The sequence below is a fragment of the Ambystoma mexicanum genome, chromosome 7p (genome assembly GCF_040938575.1).
Source record: "Ambystoma mexicanum isolate Mex_15411 chromosome 7p, UKY_AmexF1_1, whole genome shotgun sequence".
In the NCBI taxonomy this organism is placed as follows: Eukaryota; Metazoa; Chordata; class Amphibia; order Caudata; family Ambystomatidae; genus Ambystoma; species Ambystoma mexicanum.
In genome coordinates this window covers 670,844,952-670,871,815 of record NC_090939.1, presented here as the reverse complement: position 1 = coordinate 670,871,815, position 26,864 = coordinate 670,844,952, and the positions used below count along the sequence as shown (strand labels likewise).

Here is a 26,864-nt window from a genome sequence, read left to right as displayed (position 1 = left end):
TTTCTACTGCGCGTCTGGTTTAATTTGCCGGCGTGACTTTATCGTTTGGGGCGCGGAGTGCGAGGTTGCAACATCGTGCCTTTGATGATTTGTTCTTGGAATGTGGGTTTGCAACATTGCGACCTTGGCTGGTTGTTCCACCGGGTTCTTTCTGCAGGATCAGCAACCTGACTCTTGCTTTGTTAATGTCCACGGGAGCTCTTGGTTGAGGCCTACTCGGGCCTGGTGCATAAGTAGTCCGTTTGGTGCATAGGTGCTTTTAGGTTATAATAGCATATATTTCCATGACCAGTATCGTGTTTCCATTATACCTCTCATGGTGGTCTTTTAGGTTTCAAGAGAAGCGTGAGCAAGCGTTATAGATGAGTTCATGATGCGTCTTGCGTTTCTGCATTCTGAAAGCCTATGTAAAAATAATAAAGATGCACGTCCGTGAATATGCCCGTCGCCTACGTCAGAGCACTGAGTATGTTCTTCGTGTAGATTGGTGTGGAGATGTTCAGTGTGTATATTTGTACAGATGTGCTTCCCGTTGTCTAGGTCGTCATGGCATCTCTAACGACGTGTGGATTTTAGTCTAGCTGATCCGAGCCGCAGGTGTCGGCATGGCCAGTGCGGGCTGCTGGGCAGGCAGATGGACACATCCGTATGTTCCTGTACCAGGGTACCTGGTCGTCTGGTAAATGGACAAACTCTTCTCGCGGCGGGTGTCTGGGCCGTGACCCTCTAGGCCAAGCGCGAGAGGTGAAGGACGGGAGCCTGGTCTTCCATTCTCCCACTTCAGCCTACTTATCCAATCTTAATTTTGAGCCCTGCTGCTGCTGATTACATTTTTAAAACGGCAAATTCATTATCATAACATTTGACTGTTTCTTTCAGAACCACTGTCTTATCAATAGCTATGCTAAATCCAAGCTGTTGCTTGGGGCATGGGTTAAGGCACCACAAAGCGTGTGATTTCTTTGTTTCTGACGGAAACCTGGAGATTTACTAGGTTGATTACAAGATGAATACAAACATTTTAATGCCCCCCGTCAAATGGTGCCCTAATCTCTTTACATTCTCGCATGTTCAGATCCATTGATCGCATACTGGTAAAGTCTCAGACACTATAGCTAAATATCCTTCTGAAATCTGGGGTTTTGACAAAACTAAGAGGCCTTTGTGTTTACGAAAGGGCTTTTTAGACATCTGGGGGTTGTACATTCCACCTTGCTACATATAATTCACTGGACGCGGGCATGCTGTTTGTGGTGGATTAGTTGTCAAGCTCTTTAAAATGGATACACCTGAGCTACCAAAATGGCTACATTATGATGTGTTGAACTCCACATGTTTTCATCAAATGGCCTTGATTTCTAAAGTCAACAGGGGCATCCATCTGCTTGACCTAGAGTCTGGCTCGACAACATGGCCATAATTCCTAAATAAGGTGGCCAGGCAATTACACAAGTACTTATAAATCAAAGTTTGGGATAAAACCTTAGAAAAACATTGTTTCCGTCCACTAACAGGCTATAGAGAACCCTATTTTTATGTAGGTACTACTAAGAAAGAGAGAGAATATCTAGGTTCAGGTTGGGGCAGTTGCCACTTAAAAAAAGAAAAGGTCTGAATGGCCACCCACTTCAACTTGGTAATTGTGAAATGGATGTGTTGGAGTCGCAAGATTTCAACTTCTTCTGTCCATGGGGTGTTCCCCCTTAGAAAGCATTTTTCTCCTGCGATTCCAAAAACGTTTTTTTAGGTTTTCAAAGGAGCTTTGCAGATCACCACAAAGTACAATTGCCTGTTTCAATAAGGGACTTGCATTTCACATGTTTTATGTCCTGGAGAAAAAAACTGTGGTTTATCAAGGAATTGCTCAATTATGATGACTTAAGAAAATGAAACTAAGACAGAACTCTGATTGTAGGCTTGGTGCTTAGTGTTGTATAGTTGCTAGCTGCCCATAACGCAAAAGGTTAACGTGTTCTCTCATTACATTGATGAGCAGAATTTCTTTTCAAGAGGATGATTTTTCCACAAGGCACTTTATTTCTGTGGAAGAAATGTTTTACTAATCTATTACATGATTTTGTTTCGTTATGTAATCATTCTCAATATTTTTTTAGAAAAATCTAATTAATTAGTATGTGGTCTCATATAATATGGACATTCAGTTTCTAATCTTCTACAGTTGTATGTGCTCTGTCCAAACTATACTTGAATTTTCTGTATCGCCCTTCACAGTCCTTTTAAATTATTTTAATTATAATGGGACTTCTTTTGATGGCCTCATCCTACTTCATGATAACAGTATTTGGGGACTTGATGCCCCTTTCTCTGATGCTTATTTGTGTATTATGGTGACTTCGGTACAGATGTCCAACCAACCCTATGGTTGGAGTAGGAGTTCCAATAGCACATAATGTGAGACTGTAGTTAGAATTAGCTTGCTTTCTAGGTACTTTAAAGGGCTTACCATTTTGAAGACGTAGGTCCTTGCAGCTTATGATTCCTGAATGTCTGTACCGGCTCAGTGTGCTTGATTTCTCATAAATCTTTATTGTAGGATTGTGCTTGTAATTTTACAAATCGTTTAAAGTTGCTGGTTGGATGGCAAGCAATTTCCAGTGTTTCTGTTTGGGCTGAAAGATGCATTGATTGCCAAACGTCTTCCTGGAACCTAGAGCAATAGGCTAATTTTCATTAATTAAAAACCTTGTTTTCTTCAGAAACCTGAACTGATTGCACATTTTTTCAAGAATTAAGCTATTTGTTAGCAAATATATTTCCCTAATTCAGAAGACTTTTTTTCTGATACATTTATTGTTGTCCACCCTTTGAAAGCGCTGCATTGTGCCATCTTAAAACAAGTCAAAGCAGCTATACAAAGGACGTGTTTCTATAACAGACTCAACGACCCCTCCATGTGTCCAGCAATCCTATCCATACTTTCCAGGAGGTATCTGCATGTCCAGTCTGCTAATAAAATATATTTGGCTCTGAACTGGCAGATAGTTGGCATGTGCTAACAGTTCCTGAGCAGCCAGTAATGCCAGAAGTCATTTGCCAACAACATCAGAAGCTTGTAACCCAGAGATGTCTTTTGTAAAGGACTACAGATAAATTGTCCATTCGGAGGAGCACGCAACAACACACAATGTGGCCCATGATGCATTTGACAGAAAAGTAAACAGCTAGACTTTCAGCAATTTATCAGCAATTGCATTACTTCTGGTGCCCACTTTGCCTCCTGTGGAGACGCCCACATTTCTGGTGGAATGGAGCGGACACCACCCCGAAACATTAAAGCAGAATATGTTCTAAGTGAAAATTAGTATTTGTGCATGCCAGAAACACCCCTAATGTTGGCTGCACCGTGGTAATAAAAGTTACAGCAGATTGATTATAGTAATGCAATATGACACTTGATCCTTTGTAGTGGTTTAACATAATCCTTTTAATGTGGCTTCACCGTCTTCAATGCTTGAGAGGCAGACAGGGTTAGCCAATGCATTTCGGATCCTTGCAGTCCTTCATCTGGGTAACGTCTGAAAACAATATAAATGTATACAATGATCCGTAGTTACAGATTGGTCCGCTTGTAATTTCTTTATGTTGTCAAACAAAAATGAGTAAAGAAAACACGAAACATACCGAAATAAAGAAGTGCCAGGAAACTTGGAAAATTGATGTATGTTGTCAACAAAATGAAATGTCATAGCACAATACATTGCGATGAATCCAGGGAGATAGTCCACGCTCAATAAGGGGGAAGCCACCTTCTTTGGACTAGGGAGGTGAGCCCGCTATGCTTAACACCCCCAGGGTACAGGGTAAGCAGAATCTCTCTGGAGGTGACTTTCCCTTAGGGTAAAGTAATCCAGAGAAGGGCATAGGTCACCATCCCTCCACCTCTGCTAATTACTCCTTTGTGGATATCTAGGGGCTAGGGTTTCAGTAAACATATACACCCGTTTGTGATGGCTGACTTGGTTTCTTACCTGACCTGTGCCCAATCTGCTGTGCCCAATCTCTTGTAAAGACGAAGGAGAGATGAGGGAACCAGCTCCCTGTAGGAGTGTACCACTGCCAACCAATCACAGAGAAGTTGCTGCAGGCCCCACAGAATTTGATGGCAACAACATGGACCAAGGGGGTGTGCCCAGCGAGAGAGAGCGAAGGCCATAATCGGTGGTCTGACCGAGGACACGCACCTGAGAGCCGAGAGACGCAGCTACAGGCAGGTAAGCGCAGTCTCGAGAAACTGCTAGAATGAGACAGGAGGGCCTCCGATGGCCGATGCGGATCCCAGTTGAAAGGTAGCATACTGAATGCTCAAGCTGGCAAGCTGCAAGAACAAGAAGGGAGAACCTCTCACAGCCGGCGCAGAGACCCACTGAAAGGTTGCATAAGTGACTATTCACCAATCAGGGAGCTACGAACTTGAGAGAGGAACGTCTGGAAAGAAAAGGAGAGCCCTGCTGAAACATCGCAAATGCTTTCCCACAGTAACCGGAGAACCGGCATGACTCTGTGCCCCTCCCGCAGAGTACCGCAAGAAGCAAGCAGGTATGCAGTCACTCCATTGGAAAGGGAGGCAGGCAAAGGAGGGAAAGTGGAAGGGTGCCAACAGAAAGCACTCCTGGATGGGGAGTGAAACATGGAAGAGCCACAGAGGGCAAAGAGGGAAAATCACGGGGAGAAACAGAAAGCATCCCAGAGTGGGGAGTGAACGGGAGAAGAGCCGCGGAGTGAGGGAAGAACAGCGACTATCCCAGAAAGGGCTCAGGGAGTGAGAAGAAAGAATCCCAGAGTGGTAGAGGGACTGAGAGAACCCCAGGTAAGGGGGAAGAGGAAATACTAAAGGACTCCCAGAGTGGGAGGAGAAGGAGCGAGACTGGGGCTAGAATGCATGGAGAATTTCCCAACATCCAGGAGCAACCTTGCATGAACTGAAACTGTAGCCAAAGGTCTTTAATGAGAGGGACAAGTGTGGGGGTCAGAAGCCAGCAGCCACCCCCACATTCACAGACCCACAAAGTCTTCTATTATTATTATTCTGTTACTTAGATGTTTCCTTTGGGGAGCAGGGACAGCAATTTGTTTTGAAAAGGATTCTGGACCGGCAACTGTTATTAGTTTATAGACTTTCTGTTGAGCACCTTTTTCCATCTTTCTGTCCTAGAATAGGGTTAAGCTAGTAGGGAAAGATTGTTTGAACCTGATGAAATAAAAGAACGTTTGCACCTTGTTTCGTTGCCCGTGTCCTGATTCTGACCAACCGCAACACCTTGGTCAAAAACAGAGGCACATACTGCCACTGATGAAAACCATTAAGAAGAAAATACAGAATAAAAAATAAAGAATGCTAATGAAAAATGAAAAGAACCTTTTTTCTTTTACTGACCATGTAAGGGCATGGCGGAAGACCGCTTGTGCTAAAAAGGAAGTGTGAACAAATCTTATGAAAAATCCATATGAAGAGAAGAATCCATGGCACGAGTGAAGCTAAGGAGTCACATTACGAATACATATTTTTTACAAAAGTAATATGAGGGCCATATGCAACAGCAGTTTCAGGTCGAGTTTTAATAAAAAAATTGCTAATGTCAAAAATACTCTAAATACATGGGGCCTCATTACGACCCTGGCGGCTGTGGTATGAACGGTACCGGTAAGGTACTGGCACTGTTCATACCGGGCCACCACATTAAGAGTTTGCTCGCTGGTGCCGGTATGCATGTTTGGTCTGGCCAGACATGCATACCGCCACCCGCGAGCAGACCAGGATGCAAACGACGGACCAGTCATTAACTGGTCCGTTGTTAGCATCCCACCCATTCCCATTGAGCCCTATGGGGGCTGAAATGGGAATGGGGACGTACCGGGCCCCGAAAGTCGAAATGGCCCGGTAATAATTCCCTTTTTTCGGGACCCAGACACGAGTTTGGAGGTAGCCATGTCGGTAATGACGGCATGGCTACCTCCAAACTCGTAATGAGGCCCATAGTCTTTAAGTAGCAGCGTGTGGACGAGCGACCTTAGAAAACCAAGAACCACTGCAGTGTTTGATCAGTTTTGTTGGACCATCTGAAGGCTAAAGGACATAGCAAAATGGTGCTGATCAACAACAGGGTCACAATGTAATAGTACTTGCTCAGAATTAAGGGGACTGGCGAAGATCGTAGTCACCCTCCCATCCCCCTGCCCACCCCTGAAGCAGGGAAATCCAGAAAAGCAAAGTAAACTCAGGATTCAGGAATTAAAGGATGTCAGAATGTGGTACTAGGCAAGAAGGTGGCCAGTTGCAACAATAAAATTCAATTATTAAACATGGACCAAAGAAAATAAATGCCTTTAAAGCTAACAGATTTATTTTATTGCTTATAGTGAAAACCTAGCTCGAGCAGTGCAGCACTTTACAACGGGATTGTGCCAAAATTTGGCTTGGCGTTTTATACAGTAATGCTGTACTGTTGATGAGGGAGAGAAGGATTTTTTTTCGTCCGATAGGTATTGTTGAAAGAGACAAGTTTTTAGTGTTTTGCGGGACTGGAGGATGGTAGCGGCATTTCAAGCCTTTACCAGGATTCAGTTAGAAGGTCTTGGTGTGGCATGAGAAGGACTGCTTGCAAGTGTTATCTTTGTGGGCTAGCTTTGACTCCAACCTTTTGATAGTTTTGCTATGTGAGGTGCAAGAGCCACCAAAAGTGTGGAGTTTAGCCGCTTAGTAAGTTAGTGTTCCATTTGAGACTGCTTTGTAGGTGATGCATATAGTTTTGAATATAATCCTGCCGGGGAAGGGGATCCAATGAAGCGCGCAGTGTCAGATATGGTCGGATTTGCGGCCACCTGTAATGAACAAGGGATAAAATTGTTTTGCAAAATTGATTAGTCGAGTTTGCTAAATAAAAGAAAAATGATTAGCATTCCAGCTTAAATGATTAGCAGTTATTTTCAGTGACAACGCCCTGCTGTTTTCGATCAGGACGGAAAGAAAGTTTAATTCTCTGTTACCCTAGTGGTATCCCGATAATAAATACTCTGTTTTAAGGTCTGCACAATACCCTCCACCCTAAACAAATAATAATGGGAGGTATTGAGAAGTGTCCAAAAGCATACCTTACATTGTGTGTTAGATTTTCCACCCTTATATTGGACAAGTCAGATTCCTGGGGTCCTACAACAAATGCAAAAACCTCCTATGACACCCACTTTCTCTATCGCCAGCCTTTTCACACCCATGCATACCTCATTGATTTCCCCCCCCGACCCCTTTGAGGCTCATGTGTACCACGTCCGAGCTTGATGGATGGTGTATGTTTAAAATAGGCACAACATGGGTGCTGTTATGTCGGTGGCAGTGCACTGCACCAACAGGGGAGAAAACATCCCATACCCAGCATCGAGTGCCCAGGCAGCCCTGAAAGGAGTTGCCTAAATGCCCTTCTTGGTCACCAGGGCTGCCAGATGTTGATCGTGGCAAATGGACAATCCTGGTACAGCAAAACAGAAGAAACTCTAGTACAGACTGTGGAAGGTGGACCCCCAGTAAGGATAGCCCCCTGACCCACAGCAGAACTTCCTCCTGAAATGCTTTGGTGTTCATGGTCACTATCGATACGAGGCATTCTGAATTTCCTGCAGGAAGTCTTTTTAAACCCACAAACCAAATGGTAACCCGGTTTCCATCTCAATAAGGTCACCTTGGGACAAAAGGGTGCCAATAATAGACACAAATTGTAATCCTGTGCTTTGCAGTCTGGCAACGGGTGTCTTGGGGGAATCAGTTATCTGCCAACAGTGCCTTGCATCATGTGCACTTTCTGGGGACAGATGCCCCTTGCGAGGTAAAATAGAGGGTCAGCACTACCCGCCCCCCCCAGTCTCCCACTCGTTTGAGTGAGTCTGGCTGTCTCTTGCTCTCTTTATACAGGAGAGTAAGAACAGAAGGAAAACATGAACTCCATTACGGATATCTGCTTGCAACACTCTGAGGGGTACATACCGACAAACTGCATGATGCAAAAAGTCAACCAGATTGCTTGTGGAAATTTGGGCATTTAAAACATTTATTATAAAGAAACAATAATCCAATAGCGAGTGAGTGGACAGGCTGCAACTGGAACAAATAGGATATGAACGTTTGTTAGAAATGAGAAGTCGGTAACTACACACACGCCTGTACAGGAGTGTGTAGAGGGAGAGATGGGTACAGTTCGTAAAGAAGGAAATGCCACTGTGCATTGTTAAGGTTTGTGTTTATAAAACATGCAGTCCTTTTTATAAATTGTCGCTTTGTTAGGATAACTTATTTCAGGATACCCGCTCTTTGGTCTTGAAAGCTAGTAACTGGCAGTGGAAGGAACTGAAAACAAAGCATCATGTCAAGTCTACCCAGTGGAGTTAGTCTTTTGATACCAAAACCTGCCTTTTAAAACTGCAGTTGCACAAAGTGATCGGAAAAATGCAGTTCACATAGTCACATTGTATGCTCTGCATTTAATTCGAATGCTCTCAGGCCTTTGCAGTTTTTTGATTTCCACATTTCGGATGTTGCATTAAAGCCAAAAAGGGTTCACCTCTAGGCAATAGACGCTTGTGATTCGCGTATGAAGCAGCAGTTTTGTTATGCACAGCTCTCGTAGTTGATATAGAATTGTGCAAGAAGTCGGCATTCTTTTCTCCCTCCACGGAATGTAAAGTATTGGCACATTTTTAGTATTTGTGAAATGTACTAGGTTCCACGTTGGTTTGTCCGTAACACATACATACATATTTAAAAACGGGGATTTGGTTCATGGCTGTGTTCCGATAAGGAGCCTCGTGATGCTCGTACTTGCTTTGGGACAGCTCTCGTTTGTATTCCACAGCAGTTCTTCCATTTGATTTCTGTGCTTTCTGCGTCACTGTGTTTCATATACACATCCCTAGCTGTGGATGCAATTTATATGTTGTTTTCTGGCTGCAGGTTGGAGCCGTTCTAATCACTTGATTATCCATCATTTATTATTTTATTTATTTGCATTTTTAAAGAGTTCACACAGCCCGGGGGCATCAAGGCGCTGTTACAGGAATATGTCTGCAGGATGGAACTGGCTTTGACCTCCCTATATGGTTACACAGCCACTTTCGCCGTCCTAAAACAGCAAGCAGTGCTATAACTCTTCAATGCAGGGATTCTTGGTCTGAGAGGTCCGTGCAAACTGTTTTGCAGAAATGTTTATTGAGCGATTATTTGCACAAGAATTGCAGTCATATATTTAATGATGGCCGTCTGCTCCAAGTGTATTGTACACATTGTGGTGGAGTAGTATGTGGGAACAGAGCTCGGATGCCTTAGCATAACCACTGCAGCAGTGTCTGTGTGCAGTCCCTGCAGGACTCGCACACAGTTTTCTGTCCATGAACACCACCTGTGGCGTTCCACTGTTCTTGAATCTTGTGCCCAGAGAGCCCCAGAGTCCTGACTAGAAAGTGCTACTTTATGGTGCTTTGGGTCTCTAGTCTATCACCCGCTTTCGTCCAGGCCATTAGCCCGAGGCTAACTACATTTTGCTGCATACCGCTTACTTTGAGCAGAATAGAAGTGCTTCGAGTGCTTAGAGTTTAAAAACCGTTCAGGTGCTTTTGTTGAAAAACGCCTCAATGCCCTAAACTGCAAATGTGTTTTAATCGTGTTGGTGCCCTGTAGAACCTTCAGCCTCAGGTGGGATTTCCCATGCAGTCACACCCGCAAATGCCAGCCCTTGAGCTTAAGCCCTTAAGAAATAGGCTTTTGATCTCGGAATGCATAGGTCCCTTCACTGAAGCAATGAAACGCCCATCTAGAAGCGAAGGCATCCCTCAGCATGTGCCCCTCCCCACACCCACCCAGCATGGGTTATGACCAAAGATCACGGATGAGTGGCTGTTCCCGTTCATCATCAGGCGCTAGACAGAGACAGCACCAGTACCCCTGTAATACATTTTGCTGCCTCTGGCCTCTTACTTACCACTTCCATGACAGCACTGCAGCTGATGCACAAACCTGGTCTGCTAACGCCTCTACAAATGCTCTCCACTGGCAGACACGTTTATGCAGGGCTCGTGCTGGGCACATGAACAGATACACTGTTTCAACTCCGCCCAAGAGCCTCTTTGTCCAACTGGAAAGCTCGTAGCACAGTGCAAAAAATACTGCAGCCCTACAAGCGGGTGCTGCCTTCGCTCTAACAATCATATCGAAGTTTGTGCGACATGATTGAGTAATTAAAACGCAACTTGGTGGTATTGTATTGCAAATTGCGATGCAATACCGCTTATTTTATGCCTTGAATGAGGCGGGCGGCATTGTGGTGTGCTGCTTTGAAGGGGGAGGCAGGTGTACACCTGGAAGCCCAGTAAGGAGGGCATATCTCCCATCAACGTGTGAGATAACGAGGATATGGACCACCGTATGGAATTCGTTAGGGGGAATGAAGGGTTTGATTTTGCAGAGTGTTTGGATCTGTAGTTATGCTGTTTATGCCTTTTTGGCTATGTGATTTTGGACAGAAAGGCTACTGTCCACGATGAAGCACAGGGATTTAGCAGTTTGCCAGCTGAGGGGGGGAATCTTTCCAGGCACGCCATTCAGCCATTGTTGCACAAGTTGTTGTTTGGTGGGGGGACCAATGAGGACAAATTCGGTCTTGGTTGGGTTCAGCATAGGAGATGTCACATTCATGCTGTCAACTTTGAGCCCCCAAGAATTTCAATCAATGTGCCGGATACTTCAACTTCTTTCAGTTCAGCATAAAACCAAAAAAAGGTTTGTCACTTTTTGTTCTGCAGCATAAAAATCATGTATTTCAGATGAATAATCTGCAATTTGTAGACTTGCAGGGCAGCTGCCACAGGCTTCAGAATTTGATGAAGTGAGAGGATGAAAGGATTAGCAGGGTGACAATTCCCAAATCTGATCTACAAACTGAAAATGCAGAAACCTGCTATCTAGGCAGAACATTGGCAACCCATCTTTCAGTTAGTGTTACCAGTCAGCCCCATTGGATGAACACATCCATAAGCAGGTACACAATTGCACATACACTCTGCTTCATGCCACTTCTACTGTCGCATGTAGGTACCATGGCACAGCTTGCACTTTAGTGGGGACCCTTGCAAACTGACCTCTAAATACACAGAGGTATCCCTGGCACATACCCCATAGGTGCCACATGCTTTATACTCCCACAATTGGTCTTGTGAACCCAGCTTTATGACGGCACCTACGCTAAGTGAATCAAATGTAGACCAGGCAAAAGTGGAACTGAAGCAGTAGGAGAGACAAACATATAATGACTTACCACTGAGCAACAAAGAATGAGACGGCAGCTAAAGCAGGAATTGCACGTTTGGACTGGATTATGGTATCTGTTAGCACTGATTTTCTATACTCTGGCCTGGTGGACAGATGTATAGAAGGCCAACCTATATTGTGACAGGGACAACTCTAGGGAGCAGTAGTCAAACCAGTTCAGGTAACAGTGACAGGCGGTCTAGGCTAAGATCTTCAGAAGTGGTGAGCTTGTAAAGGGTACACCGTTCCAGGGCATTTTCGAAGGCTTCCTTTAGCAGGGCACCAAGCATATCTCAGGAATGGATGGTCTCTCCATTCAAGGATGACCGGTCCTTTGCAGGACTGCTAAAGATCACAAGCAAGACAGGGCTCCTCCAGGACAGCAGCAGAAGTTGGTCGCCAGGCCTCCTTCAGTAAGATCTCGGGTTTCTTTGCAGGTCTAACAGCTGGACAGGGAAGAGCAGCTGCAGAGTAGCAGGACTACCCCTCCCACCCCCCACCCAGAAGTGGTTCAATCAGGACCACTGGCGGAAACATTCATGCATACCACTTGGACACACTGAAACCAGTTTGTGGATTGAGACCAGACAGTCCTAGCACACATCCTGCCAGCAAACACACAGCACTCCAGTGGCCCGCCACAAGCTCCTGCTTTCCCAGACACTGGAAGTCTTTATAAGTATTTTCTTGGCCTCTGAGGCCAGGAAGAAGGCTAAAAGACAAGATGGCGAAAGGACAAGCGAAATCTCTTGTGGTACGCCCATGTTTGACCAGTAGCCACAGTTAGTAGCAAAACGAAAATTTCCCAAAAGTGGGGGAAAAGTCACTGCTGCCACCAGTTTATCCCTTTAGCACACCTAGAGTAACCAAAAATCCTCTGAGTGTTGGTCTAGGGCAAAAGAAAAATGTACTCCATTGTACTGCTGTGTAAGCTTTGTACAATGATAAAATGTTAGCACAAGTGATACAAAAGTAACCAAAAGTTTTAACACAGTAACACGACTAAGGGAAACAATGTTTCCCAGTACTGACAGCCTGAAGGACATGTCAGTTTCCCCATGCCATATGAGCATGGGGAAAGCAACAAGTTTGGGGGTTCCATAAAGATGGAAGGAAAGGTGCAGTAAAGATAAATCTTTCTCAACAGTATTACTCTTTTGTATTGAATTATATATTTTTCACAAGTGCTGTTGGATAACAAAATCTGTATTATTGCACACCTCTGGGCATGCAATAGAATTTCAAGTCTCATTATAGCAAGCATGATTGCTCTTGTGCCCAGTTCACAGTCCAGTTCTGCCTGGAGCCGAGGGTGTGTCCTTGAAATAATCTCCCCAAATTTTATGCAATTACTTTGAATCTCTTGGGTGTGGGCGGAAAGGTATGTATAGAAAATGTAAATGCATTTTCTAAGTTTAGGCTCTCAATCATTGGGGATCGAAATGTAGCACTTGTTGAAACTCATCTCAACATTGTTTAATTACAGTTTTTGTTACATGGTGCAAGAGAACCATTGTTGTTTGTTTTTGGTGTTTTAGTGAAATACTATTATTTATATCAACATATAGTTACAGCAAACCCCTAGTAACAAACAGCTGTCCTTCACCCTCCACCGTATAAAACCACTCAGATTATCTATTAAATGGGCACTGAATTATTGTTTTAAAAACATCTCTTACTATCTGAGTAATAGATACCAACAATCAATTCTGGGGAGAGTGGGGGCTAGGAAAATGGAAGTTAAATCAAATAAGCAATCGCAGCAGGTTCGAAATTCCAGTGACTTGTCCCAACCTTTTCCATCCCCCCACTCCCCCTACAGTATCACACAAAGCCCTACACAGCAGTCACTTAATTGCTGAACAGAGGAATTAATGAAAGAGTATAATTCAGACCAGTAATCCGTGTTGTCACTCTCCAGGAAAGGCACTTGTGCACTGTTCTTTTGCAAAGATTCATTGATTTTGACCTGGATGACCCTAAAGCTAGCTTGGCACTCATTCCTTTGGCTCTTTCATGATTGGTAATGCACCATTGTGTCTGTTAGTTATCGAAGTTCAGACTGCTCCAATGTGGACACTACAAATGTAATGGTAGAAGCATGAGAATTTCATTTGGGCCACAGGAATGTCTATTGCATTGTGAGTACTAATCTCTCTTGTCAGTTGCACCTGTTGCATACGCATTCTGTGTAACTGGGTAGCAGGCTGTTGATCTACTAACACATGATATGCTCATGTCCACAACAGGGTACCCTGGTTTATGTAACTCTCCTGAGGTCTCCACTCGATCACAAAAAGACAGCATCTTTTTGATGATTTCCTTGGCTACATTTGTTAATTTGAAACATCGAAAACAGAAAGATCCTTCAAGTTCTCAGGAATTTACATGATTATTACCATCAAACCCACCATGCTGGTGCTTAACCTCCACTCCACAGGTGGCCAAAATGCCCAGTCAGATTTTGTGCATAGGAAAGCACTATACCCGAGTCAAGGCTCTGGAGAGAGCTGGATCTCTCCACTTAGTGGAAGAGAAGCCAATTCACTGGAGCATCTGACACATTTACTATCGGGCAGAAACATTGTGGCTCTGCTCCCAGAACACCCAGGAACCAATTCTTATTACCGTTGTGTAAATGATTCAGTTCCAGATGTCATGGAGTACGTCCTACGTGTTTTCTTTTTTTTTAACCAAAACAAGAATAGTGTACTTGCAGTTTGTTGCCTCTTTTGTACTCCTAAATAGAAGCACACAAGGAAGGCTCTTTTTGTTTAGCATATATGTATATTTATGCTCTTGTAGAGATATGAGCATTAAAACAGTATAGTCCGACAATAGGCACCACCCAAGATTAGCAAGAATGTAGTTGAATGTGTTACTAGCATCCTTCCACTCTATTCATTTCACTTCTAGGGATCTAAATCTTATAACTAATCAACAGTCGGTGTGTATATCGGGAGGATGTATCTGGGGCAACGTGCTCCCCTTGGAAGCAAGAATCCCCGGCACACGCTTAGAAACCTCTGGGTATTAAGTGCGTTATAAATAACCAATTATAATTTATAATTATAGCCACCTAAAATATGGCAGAGTAAAAAAAAGAATACTCTCAGTAGTGCTGTCCAGTTTGGCGATCCGTGGGGAAAATGTTTATAAAAGGAAAGGATCCAAAGAAAAACTAAATTGAAAAATAAATATATGGACTGTATCCTGCACCAATCATTTAAAAGCTACACATGTGAGGAAATGTTGTGATGTCAGCAACTCATTTACAAGTGTCTTTGTCCACAGTAAATGACAAGGCCAAAATGAATCCTTCCAGTTGTATGAGAGTTTCCAGCAACCCTTCATTAAATGGAGAGGAGTCAAATCTGGTTATAGAAAAGTAAAACAAAAAAACAAATTGAGGCCTACATTTTTCAGCTTTCTTCTTTGCAGGACTGAGAATCAGCATTAGAAAAATAAAACTTATAAACACTCGAAATGTAAATCTTTGTCCGGAGATTGATTGCAAACATTTTATAATGTTGCCCCGTTTAAAGAACCAATTAAAACATCAAAATATGAAAAAGAAAGTCCCTTTCAATCCTGCATTTGTCAATCAAATGAAGTCCATCTAACTCTTGTAGCTGGGGGGATGGTTTTCTGTGCTTTGACGATAGGCTATAAATGTTCACACTGCCTGGATTCACCAAAGGACCAAATGTTCTATTTGTTCTCAAACAGGCCTTGCGAGGAAAACAAATGCTACTCCAAATCTGTATATACAACAATTCCATAAAAATGTAAGGAATATGTTGTGAAACCTGGGCTCGCAGTGGAATGGTCCAACGTAACTACAAATTCTCAGCAAACATGTCCTCCATGAAAGATGCAATTCACGATTACTCAGACATGAAGTCTGTCATTTGTGGCAGCCAGCTTGTGCAATCACTTTGAGAGACTGAACTTCAAAGAACCTTCTGACAATGGTGCTATGCCACCCAGCAGTCTCTCTTATATGGCCCAGCTCTGAGCCTCAAAGGACCAACGCCATATTGCCTGCTGCCAGGTCAGTAAAGTGAACAATTATTGAATCATTTGTTAAATAAGAAAAGAAAATTAATCTTTAAATGTGTACATATGGGATCAGATTTCCCTGAATATCTTTTGATAGGACTTTCTTACTAACTTGGATGTAAATGATTTTTACATATTAATTATGCAAATTAGATGGATATAGATACTGCTGCATAGAAAAGTTGCCATATATCCCAGCGTCCGTGCCGGTTAGGCCGTTTATTTATTTAGTTTTGGTTGAGGTGGGAATAAAACATTTCTGTGAATGTATCGGAGAAGGCAAAGACAAATTCTGTTACGTGCACATCACATGTCATAACGAGATGAGACTAGCATAATTTGAGTCACCCTAGTAAAAGTAATCTGACAGACTAATTAGTAACTTAATCTTATATGAGGAACATGATGTTTTAGGAAATCACAATTGTTTAATGTAGGACTCTCCAAGATATCTCATCACATTAAATAGGAGCGAATCTGGGTTTAAAAGTTGGTTTCATTAATATCAACCTCTTATGCCCAGCGATTTATTACTTAATTCTTTGTTGGTTGTGTGTCGCGCTTATGAGAGCAATCGGAGGGAAACAAAACCCCAACCTCTGCTATAAGCAGTTCCAGTTGTCTCTCAAAAATGACTGTGCCACAAAATGTTTCAAGAAAAGACTGATTGTTTAATTATAAGAATCCGATCTTGTGGAAAAGCCCATTAAGATTACATGTGTTTCGGCATCTTATGCGTTTTTCAAATCTGTGCATTCATTTTGCCAAAAACATGCAAATGGCATTCTTAAAACATCACCACACATGGATAATTTCTTGCTTAAGTCATTAGCTGCAGATCCCTGGGTTAATCCCACCTAAACTTCAGTTAGCTTAGAAATACGTGGCTGTGTCCCTGCGTGTCGGCTACGAGAGTCGAAACACGTGTAATCTTAATGGGCTTTTCCACAAGAGAGGATGATTTTTATAATTAAACAACCAGTTTTTTCTTGAAACATTTTGTGGCACAGTCATTTTTGAGAGACAACTCAAACTGGGTTTAAAAGTTACTCCAGTTAGACAGCCCTCTTCATTAATATGGCCAATATGTCTGAAGTGGATGGATTAGTGTGATGTCACTTTTGGAACACAGTCCAATCGCATAGCGTAGCCAATCAAATCGAGAAATGATACACACCTCTAAAAGGAGTGATTTCTAATTTATAAAATTCGAAGCCCATAGATTCACTCACTGACTAGGATGGACAAATGGACAGAAGAAGAAGAATTAACAGGAAAGAGAATAGAATAGCCTGTTTTCCCTTGGACACATTTTGGATGACTGGCAGACCACTGTAAGAGAAGCTCACATGAAATGTAACCCCAGGCCTTTCTTAGTGGGAAAAGGAAACGGACTGTGCCAGTACAGAAGGAGAGAGAGAAATGCCTGGCTGTGGAGGGAAGCAGGCCCATCTTGCTGACTTATGTCCACCTGTTAAGAGGGGCATAATTGAACCAGTCCTTATTAGGATGCCCTACTGTCTATTATTATAGAGTGCCAGAAAAGAAATTCCTATAGTACCAAGGGTAAATGTAATTCTATGCTGAGGTATACTGTAAAGGGTAATAGATTGAATCCCATCCCTCTTATTTGTGAAACTAAGGAGGAGGGTGTGGGGGGGATGCATCAATTGATTGTACATCCTGGGAAATTAGAAAATATTTCGTAAGTGTAAGTGCTTCTGCAAAGTTTGGACTTCATGCAATAGGCCCAAATGGTGTGTATCGGGCGATTATTTATTTATTTATCCCCCCCCCCCCCAAACCCTTTTCTGTGTAATGGCCGAATACAGACTTGGAGCCATATAATATCTCACTTTGCACATGCCTAGACAAATTCTATAATTTAAGTCATTCCCTAGTTCTATCTTTATATCTAGGAATTTGGGAGATGGTGTTTGTGCCACACGTTTTTCCCACTTTAGATTGTCCATTGAAAAATGACAAATGTACACTTTTTTTATTTTTATGTTTACTGTACACAAAGTACATTTACACAAATCACTTCAAAGCGCTAGGGCATTGATACTGTTAAACCGTTATAAATATAAAAATTGTGTGCACCATATTTGAGGTCGGTAGAAAACTCCACCAAATAAGATGTCGCCCGATTAAATTCTCCTACAGATCTAGTAGACGGGTGAAGCTATACCAACCAGTGTAAACTCCTTACATGAAAGGATTAAAAATACTCTTAGCAACTGCCCATTGCTTCCATGGGAAATTACCTGAAACAATCTAAAACCATGCACTAAAAGTGCAGGTGTGTAGGAAAATGCAGATATATGTAAATGAATATGTTAATGTTAAAGGACATTTGTACCGCGCACTATCGCCACCGGAGTGGTCCCCTGGGGCTCTGGCGGCTCTGAAAGAGGAGGGGAGGTTGAGTTAGTGGCGGGAAGCGGGAAAAGTTCAAGGGAGCAGTGATGTGCTGTTGGCGTCCTCAGCCCGGTGGGTCGGTTGGCTGGGCCTGGGTTGTTTGCGGCTGGTAGTCGTCGTGTACTGTTGTGCAATACTATGAGTTTTTGTTTTGTTGTTGCAATGTAGTGAAGTTTGTGCGGTTTGTTGTGCTGTAGGTTTTGGTTGTGTTTGGTTTGGAGTTTGAGAGGTGTATGCAGAAAAGGGAAATTGTTAGTAGGGTTGGTTAGTTTGCGTCTCTATCCTGAATTGAGGCGCTCTGCTTTTGTAGTCTCCCCTGATGCGGCTCTGTCCTGATCTGGGTCCGACTGGCATATAAGGTTCCTTACTCCTCTGGCCCCCACCTCTAACATGGTTTCTCATAGCTCCCCTTATCCTCCCTTCATAGTCCTGTGGTCGGTGCACCTGCCAATGTCAACCTCTCAGGTCATGTGATGATTGCCAATATCTCGACAGTTCGACATCGCTGTGGTGCCTGGTGGCAGCTAAGGGGCGGGCGAAGTGATGGTGGGATTGTGTGGGGTAGTTGACTCTGTTTCCGTGCGTGCCGCCTGTGTTCCAGTCTATCCGGTGTCACCCGTCCAGGTGCCGTGGGAGTTACCCTCTCGGGTCGGGGATGTCCGTGTCCTTTCTGGTTTAGTCATCCTTTTTCCGGTTTTGGTTTCCAGATGTAGTCTCTGGTGTTGAAGACTAAAAGATGTTCATGGAAATTGTAATTGTATGGGAATTCAAATGAAAATGAGAAGATAAACTGTTGCTAGATAACTATGCCTTTATGTTCAGCACGCAGGCCTAGTGTGACTTAGAAAAACTCAATTATGAATTATAAGCTTGCAGTCAGGATGGATGAGAATTTGCACACTAAAGCAGTATTTAATCGTGTGCTAGCTTTCTGCTGCTCTAGCATGTTTATTCATTAGCTTAATGCATGTATTACTAACTGGAGCAGCTTCAAACGAATGATAAGAAAGTTTTAGTCTTAATTGTATTTTGAATTCACATCTGATTTGGTATCTCTTGAAGATGCTCACAGTGACCTTGGGAGACCAGGCTTATCCTTCTCCTTATAATAGTCTATTGTACTAATTCCAAGGAGTGAAATCCTCTTTAATTCATATAATCTTCTGTCCATTGAATTGGAGTCAATGTGTTGATATATAAGTTGATGGGGTAGGGGTAGGATAACTGTGTCAGAATTGCTTTGAGATTGTGTGCTGTTCGTTCCTGTGTTCAACCTGCACTGCCGCTGTTTAGGATTTACTGAACTAACCCCACCGAAGATTTGAGTACTGCATGTGATTTCCACTACACAGATAAAAACAGTTGAACACCACTTGCTGGATACTTACTATCTTTTAGTGCATGTGATGTTCCACTTATTCTGGCTGAGGCACTGCAAGTTAAGTGCAGAGGCTTCTGATAGTGATCTGCCCATCCTTGTCACACACCAAACTCTGTGTGTTCCCAGATTGCAGAGAATAATTGGAATCTAACCTAGCAGAAATGTCATTCTCCCTACAAGAAAACGGAAAAGAAAATACATTCTTTAAAAAGGCTTAAAATACTTTTGTTCAAAAAAAGAAAGGCTTAATTCAGCCCAAAATATAGAAGTAGGCAAAAGATATTAGAATTTGGAAAATTAGGCCAAATGTAGAACCAGAAAGCATATTTACCTTACCCATGTAAATGCATCAGAACAGCTGCTATTTCTTACCAACGCCAGCTAGTAACCTATTGAGCCTGTGGTTCAGCTTTGTCACCCCACATAGAATCTGCTTACTAGGAAAATCGTTAAAACTCTGTGATGATCTACTTTTGGACTTTTGCTTTATACGCTAAAGTAAGACTTGCCACACCTATTTTCCTAACATCCAATGTTGAGCTGGGCGAGCCATTATCTTAACCCTAGTTATGATCTTTTGAAAATAGCTGGCTGGTCTCTTTTCCCATAGACTTTCCATTTATTTTAAACATTAGTGAAAAAACGAATCGTTGTTAATTTACACCTAGGTGTCCTTTCTAACACTTTCATCTGGATCTCTTCCCGAAACTGGGCCAGCCCTCAGCAAATGTCGCCCCCCCCCTCGATCACAAACTGAAGGAGCCAAGTAGGACATTTTTCTTGTATATTTTCCATTGATAAAAAAAAAAGACTGTGAACATGGTTAATCATAGTGATGTCGGGGCATAATCTAGGTTTCCACCCAAGGACACTGCTGAAATAACCATACCCAATCAGCTGTTTGTTTCATAGGCTGTTGACAATGTTAAACCCATTTTGCGTTCTTTATATGAAGTTGACTTCTCAAAAAGGCAAAAAATCAAGCTAATGGCACTTATAATGGAGAATTTCAACTGACTTTTAAAATGTAAAAAAGTGTGCAGCCCTTCTAATGAGAACAAACATGGTTCAAATGACCTGTTCTATGGGATGCATGCCACTCAGTAAGGTCTACAACCACATTTTAGCTCAATGTACTCTTCACAGAGGAGGAAAATCCATTTGCATATCAGTCTGGCCCCAACCACAAGGGCAGTCCAGAACCGAAATGCTAGGCAATTCTCCCCTGAACAAGAGTAACAAGAGCAACCCCAGACATGTTTCGGCCTTGTTGGGTCTCATCAGTTAGGTGGAGGTAAGCCTCTCTAAAGCATAGTGAGGAAGGGGTCCCCACACTGCTAAGTCACTAAGGGATATCCAGACGTAGACTCTATTTTAATTCTTGCCCTTATGAATCAGCTTTACAGCAGTTGACCGTCTTTTGTTCCAGCTCCTCTTGCCATCAAAGATGTCTTTGCAAGAATCAAAAAGGCAAGTAGACTTTTAATTCAGATCCATTGAAGCCCAGTGACCTGTCCTTTCCAGTCAAGCCAATGGTAACCTTGTCTTACTGGAGCCTGCTCAGAGGTTCCGGCCAGACATTGCTGTGGAGGAGATGACAGAGGTCCTTCTGTGGATTCCTGCTTCCGACGCAGACTCCAAAACCCCAAAGGAATGGATGCTCACCTCCGAAGCAGCTGACACAGGCCCAAGTGGCTGACTGTGAACATGGGCACATGTTCTATTTGCACTTTTTCTGCACTTTGTCTGGGGACTCTTGGCAGACTGTGTGTATGAGGAATTCCCCTTCTAGTATATAGACCGGGGGCCATGGCCATGTTCTTACAATCTGAGAATATTCCGAAAGCTCCCAGTTGACTTTTATTGCCCCCCCCCCCCCCCCCTCTGGTTCCCTGTTAACTTGGTGAGGCAAGGGGAAAAGTACATATAAAAAACACAAAGGAATAGAGTACTGACTGAGAGGCTGTGGGAGCCTCCGAGGCCTTAGAGGTGTCGAGGCTCCAGTGCACAAACACCAAAGGCACAGGAAAGAACGATGTAGAAAATTGTATCCCCCACATGGGTCCACTTAGTTGCACACTTTACTGCCTTTTAAGGTGGTGAATTGGCAAATAACATGCAGCAGGATAGGCACTTTCTTATGATAGAGATAACATCCACTGCTGTGTCAAAGGTAGAGAGCAGAGGGCCTCTGTTTTGGATGAGACTGTTCCTCTGGTAGGGGATTACAGTTAGAATCCAAATGGAATGCCTCCCAGATGTTCTTGGAGGAGAGGACTATGTATCTGCTTAGTCTACTCTTGGAATGCCTCCCAGATGTTCTTGGAGGAGAGGACTATGTATCTGCTTGGTCTACTCTTGGGACGCCCTACATTTAAGCCATTGAGGAATGTCCGGGGACTCCACATCTGACGGAGGCATAATCCTATTTTCCAGCAACTGGTGGCCTGCAAAGGTGGCCGTAGCCATACATGAGGGAAATGCCAGGCCCCATCACTATTGCACTATTGTAAAAGTACAATAATCCTATGGGTGTTGATGAAAAGATTTACCAGAATGCCTTGTTCCACTTATAAAAAGCTAACGCTATCCTATTGGCATGCAGCAACATCATGTCAAAGGAGATTTTGCCTCTGCCCTTCTCTCTAATCTGAAGTAAGACTTAAATGCTTACAAAAATGGGGGTAACAAAATTTCCATTGCCATATTGGAAGGTGGCCTTGACCCTTTCAATAATAGGGATGAATCTTATGGTCCGTATCTGGAGATGAGCTTGTCCTAGTTCGATGTACCTCCTCTAAGGGTCACTCAAATTAGCCTAAATCTGCCATTCGATGGGAAGGAGCATTTCGGGGGGAGATGGATGAGCAGTTGGGGAGAAGTGCAAGACTGGTGCCATAAGTCAATTGGCCGCCATTTAAAAGCAACCCATATAACGACACGCCTCGAAATACTGTAGCCTTCGGAGAATTCCAGGCCTGTCGTCTGCATCTGGTTTTCTCCTCAGCTGTGAAGAGAGAAAACTGGGCAAGAGGTTACTTGGCTCTGGGCTTTTACATCTGAAGGGTCTCTTCCTTGGATAAAGGGCCAGACTTGTACTCCCACTTTGCGGTGGGGGGAAAAAAGCAATCGGTATATACATGCAACTGACCGTGCAACAAGACAATTGGCAATGTGCCATTGATCTAGATCTGAGGAACACCTATCTGCACATTCATATCTGGTTCGATCATAGCTCCTTCTTAATGCTACTGGCGGGAGACAGATGCTTCCAGTACAATTACTTTCATTTTGGGTTCTGCATGGCCCTGTCGATCTTCGACAAGGCTGTCGTTGTGGAGGTTTTCTGTGCTTGTAGTGGATCTACATGTTTGGGGTTGTTTGTTCGTCTTATAATTCTTCACGGCATACTGTTCAAAATAAAACTGTTTGCATAATCATCAGATGAACAAACTTAAACCAGAATGCACCACCTTACTGGTTGCTCGCCGCCACGCCCCCTTCACCCATGTAGCTTCTGATCTGTCCCTCTAACATGGGTCAGATCAGACGGCACAGGATCCCCTTTTTTTTTCTCTTTTTTTCCGTTCCCCTGCCTCCCATGTTGACGAAGCGGGGACACCCCCACCACCCCCAGGGCCAATACATTCTGAACATGGGGACACCCCTGCTCCACGTGTTCGGTATGTATTAGCCTAATCGTTTGTTTATAATTGATCTACTGGTACTGGCCGAATTTAGTCAAATGTACCATTCGATCAATTAAAAACAATTAGGCTAATACCGATCTACATATGCCCCTATTAAGATGACTCTGAGCCGACTGCTGCCACGCCCAGCCTTTTCTTTTAGCCTCTTTTTCCAGTTGGACCTCTCTGCTATCCCTCCGAAGTCTGTCTCGGCTCCTATGCTGAGAATACCCTTCATAGGTAGTGTGCTGAAGTCCAGAGCCACTTCCCCTCACTTCAGAGGAATGCCTCGGTCCGCTAATAAGGGTCTTCTATTTTGATATGATAGGATGGGTTATTTATAACGCGCTTAATACCCAGAGGTTTCTAAGCACGGACACAGGGATCGAACGTGTGCGACTTTGCGTTGTATTGCTTCCAAGGCGAGCACGTTACCGCTGAGCTATCCTCCCGAGAAGGGCCTTGTCCGCAGCTCTCTGCTACTAGAGGATGGTCCGTCACATCTTCGCCTTTGCTCAGGTAGTCCCATGCCTGTTTGCGCATCAACAGACCCTGGGGCAACTGATGGTATATTTGGATTGGTCAGAGTATCTTCAATCCCAACACCTCCTGAGGCTGCTCGCCTGAGGGACCCATCAGCTCTCCTATGAACCTCTGGATGTCATCCTCCGATATCAATCTATATTTGTGACTGTCATACTTAAAAGAAATGGAGAATGGAAACCCCCAGCGATAATGGACCCCTTTCTCATTGATCCATCAGGTGAGGGGGCCACACAGTCGCCGCCTCACCAGAGTGAAGGCTGAAGGGTCCTGAAAAACCATAATCTTAGTCTCCCAGAGACCCCCTGCCTCTCTCTGCTGGCCTTATCAAAGAGCCTTGTTTTCTCCTCATAGTAGTGGAAACAGGCTAGCATTGATCTCGGGCCCCTGCTCCCTCCACAAGCCCGGTGAGCCCTATCAATAGTTGGTTCGGCCTTGGAATCCTCACCAAATGAATGGATGACCCTTTTAAAATCTTTCACCGTTTTCCCCTCCTCCTGGATTACGAAGAACCAGAGGTTGTTCCGCCTTTCACGGTTCTCAAAATCATCCATTTTGAGGGTTATCTCTGATTCACTCCTTTCAAGTTCAGAGAGCCGCGTGTCGATGTGTAGTTCCATCATATCCAATGAGGTTTGATTATTCTCTAGGTTGTGCAATCTATCATCAATTTTGTCCACTCTTTGCCCAAAGTGTCCATACGCATCCCAATGTTGGCACATATACCACATATCTCCTTGAGCAGAGATGCTATATCCTTTTTGGTGGAGACCAGATCAAGAGCCGACTCAGCCATTGTCCCTGATCCTGTTCCCCAACCCAAAGCAGGTGTGTGAGGGCTACCAAAATGAAACCTCTGCAAGGAGGACTTCCAGTCCATCTGAGTGGGGGGAGGGTATGGAACCCCGATGTAAATCCACCAACGACGCAATGATTCCTCAGCACAGGTAAGCGCAGCAGTGCATGGGAGCCCCACCACCTGACCAGGCCCGGTGCACACAAGGAAACAAGCTCTGCACTCGACTTCCCGGTTCCAAGGGCACATGCCACCTCCAAAAGAAATACAGGCAGAGTAGAATGGTGCCCACCAAAGACTGCTCCCAGGAGTCAGTACAGAGCACCTGCAGGGGACTCCTTACCATGCCATGCGGGCGGCACCACCACACCCACCCGAAAGAACCAGGGTCAGCCAGAGCCCCTCCACACACCAGGGCCAGGCCCAGCGCTTCCCTTCTCCCCAAACATTGAGGCGGCTTTATCTGGTCAGTTCGTCCTCTAGCTTCTCGACCCTGCCACAGCAGTGATCCGATCCTTCCTTAAGGCCTCAGACTTGTTGTACACCCTGCCGCACCAGCAGACTCGTCTTTACAGGCAGCCAACGCCAGGAAGACAATAAATGACAGCTGGCCCTCCACCAGGCCCCTCCCGGTAGGCCACCTACTCAAGGTGATCAGAGGTAACTAGGCCTCTGCATCCACAGACAGCACCAGACCCAGATTGAGCCACAAAGTCTAAAATGTCATTAAGGCAGCTTTTGTGCGCAATTCCAGGGGCAGGCCCCCTGCACTGTGTAGGCCCCACGTACATCCACCACTTAAGTGGCGATCCCCGTTCCAGCACTTCACAGGGGGTCCCGCGCAGCACCAGGCTTTCTCATGTCCCTTGCTGGCATAGATCCTGGTCTCAACTTCACCCCACCTGGGGAAGCTTTATAGGCCTCTGGGCACCATTGCAAGGAGCGTCCCAGTCCCTCCTAGGAGGGTGCACCGCTGCCATGTTACACTCTGTCGGTATAGATTCCACATTGGCTAACTCGCCCACAATGGAGCTCCTGCTCCCCGTCGGACACGCCAGAGCCCTCAGGCACCAGTCCGCTCTTCTGGGTCCACAAGCCTGTGGATCCCCGCAGACCACTGCCCTGCACATTTGCTGCTCCTCACGTGGCCTGCATGGCCGCACACCGGGGCAAACCCCCTTCTGCCTCTATCTCAGGAGCTCAGTACACTTGGGCTCTGAAATTTCGTCCAGTTGTGCCTCAGCCCTTTAACGCTCCTTGTCTGGCCTTTTTCCGAGGGTCCGAAATGGGGGCTGACACTGTTTTCGACCTAGTAGAAACTGAGCTATTCGTTCAGGCGACTGTGTAGTTTAACACATTAAGGGAACAGTATCTATGGCCTTAGCCTGTGCCAACTGTATATTGTACAACACTAACCAGCCACTAGCCATGGCCTTCGGCCATAGCTTTGGCCATGGCAAAGGTCACGCCCTAAATTGTTATTTAGTTAAAGCTTTTGTTAGCTGTCATAAATCATGTTGTGTGATGCCATCACATATTGGTGTCATATATGATGTAATTAGTGATGTCACCAGTGATGTCATCAGGGATGTCTTTGCGGTCATAGGCTGGGCAACGGGGGGCACTAAGCTAAGGTGGCTTTAGCTGAATTTGAGGAGTTTGTTGTGTTAAATTTTAACCTTAACGTCTCTGCAACTAAACTTGTTTTCCCCTGAGTTTCAAGGGTTTTGTTGTACCATAGTTTTTTTTTACAATGCCAACAATTTCGTTATACTGTACTTCTTTCCCCCACACCACTGGTCATGGCCTTCGGCCATGCCCACTGCATATTTTAACTTATTAAGGGGCCAGTAGCCATGGCGTTTCACCATGGCTAGTGACCACGGCCTATTGCCGTGCCCACTGTATATTTTCTTTAAAATTATTTTTATTAAAACAGGCCACTGGTCATGGCAAGTGGGCACAGCCTTCGGCCGTGCCCACTGTATGCAGCACACTGGCCATGGCCTTCAGCCATGCCCAATGCATATTTTAAACCGCTTGTAGCCTACTGACCATGGTCTTCGGTCATGGCCAGTTCCTTCAACCGTGCCCACTGTATATCATGCCCACTCGTTTGTGCCCACTCTTTACTTTAAAACACTGCTGTCAGTGATTTTTCACCCTCGACCTCACTGTATCTGTTAAAATGACTAACCTTTTTTTGTATAACTTTTTTGCAATAGGCGCTGGTATAATTAGGGTTTCCAGGTTTCAGTGTTTATTTTTTTTTAATTTTATTTTTTACTTGTGCAGTATTATTCCAGTGTGTTCCAAAAATTTCAGAATCTGTGTTTATCAATTTTTTCCCCCCATCAGCCCCCTTCAAACAAATATTCTTCTATTGCTTCATTGCATGCATAAGTAGGGTAATATCCCTTATGACAGGCTGCAAGAATAACATATGCCCAGGTTTGAAACGTTAACCTCAAAACACGCCCTAAATCAACCACCGCTCAAAGATGCTAGTCAATCACAGACGGATTTTGACCTGTTTTAACAGTGGTATTGTTATGTATAAAAGATTGAGAACTCGCAATGTTTTAGGCAATGCACAGTGAGATTAAATTATTCGCTACGGACCACACACTTTGGTTAAGCAGCGTGCTACAAGGCACTTGTTTT

At 44.2% G+C, this 26,864-nt stretch overlaps 1 protein-coding gene across 3 annotated transcripts in view; it reads left to right on the top strand.

Annotated features, from left to right (window-relative positions):
• CARS2 (cysteinyl-tRNA synthetase 2, mitochondrial) overlaps positions 1 to 26,864 on the top strand; it is a 1,341,930-nt gene that overhangs the window by 26,027 nt on the left and 1,289,039 nt on the right. Inside the window, exon 1 of one of the 3 annotated variants that reach the window (XM_069636756.1) lies at positions 15,235 to 15,362. The exons of the other annotated variants lie outside the window; for them this stretch is intronic. Coding sequence (XP_069492857.1) covers positions 15,280 to 15,362 — 83 coding nt within the window. The 5' untranslated portion in view covers positions 15,235 to 15,279. Of the gene's footprint in view, positions 1 to 15,234; positions 15,363 to 26,864 lie in introns of those variants that run through there. 3 annotated transcript variants of the gene reach the window in all.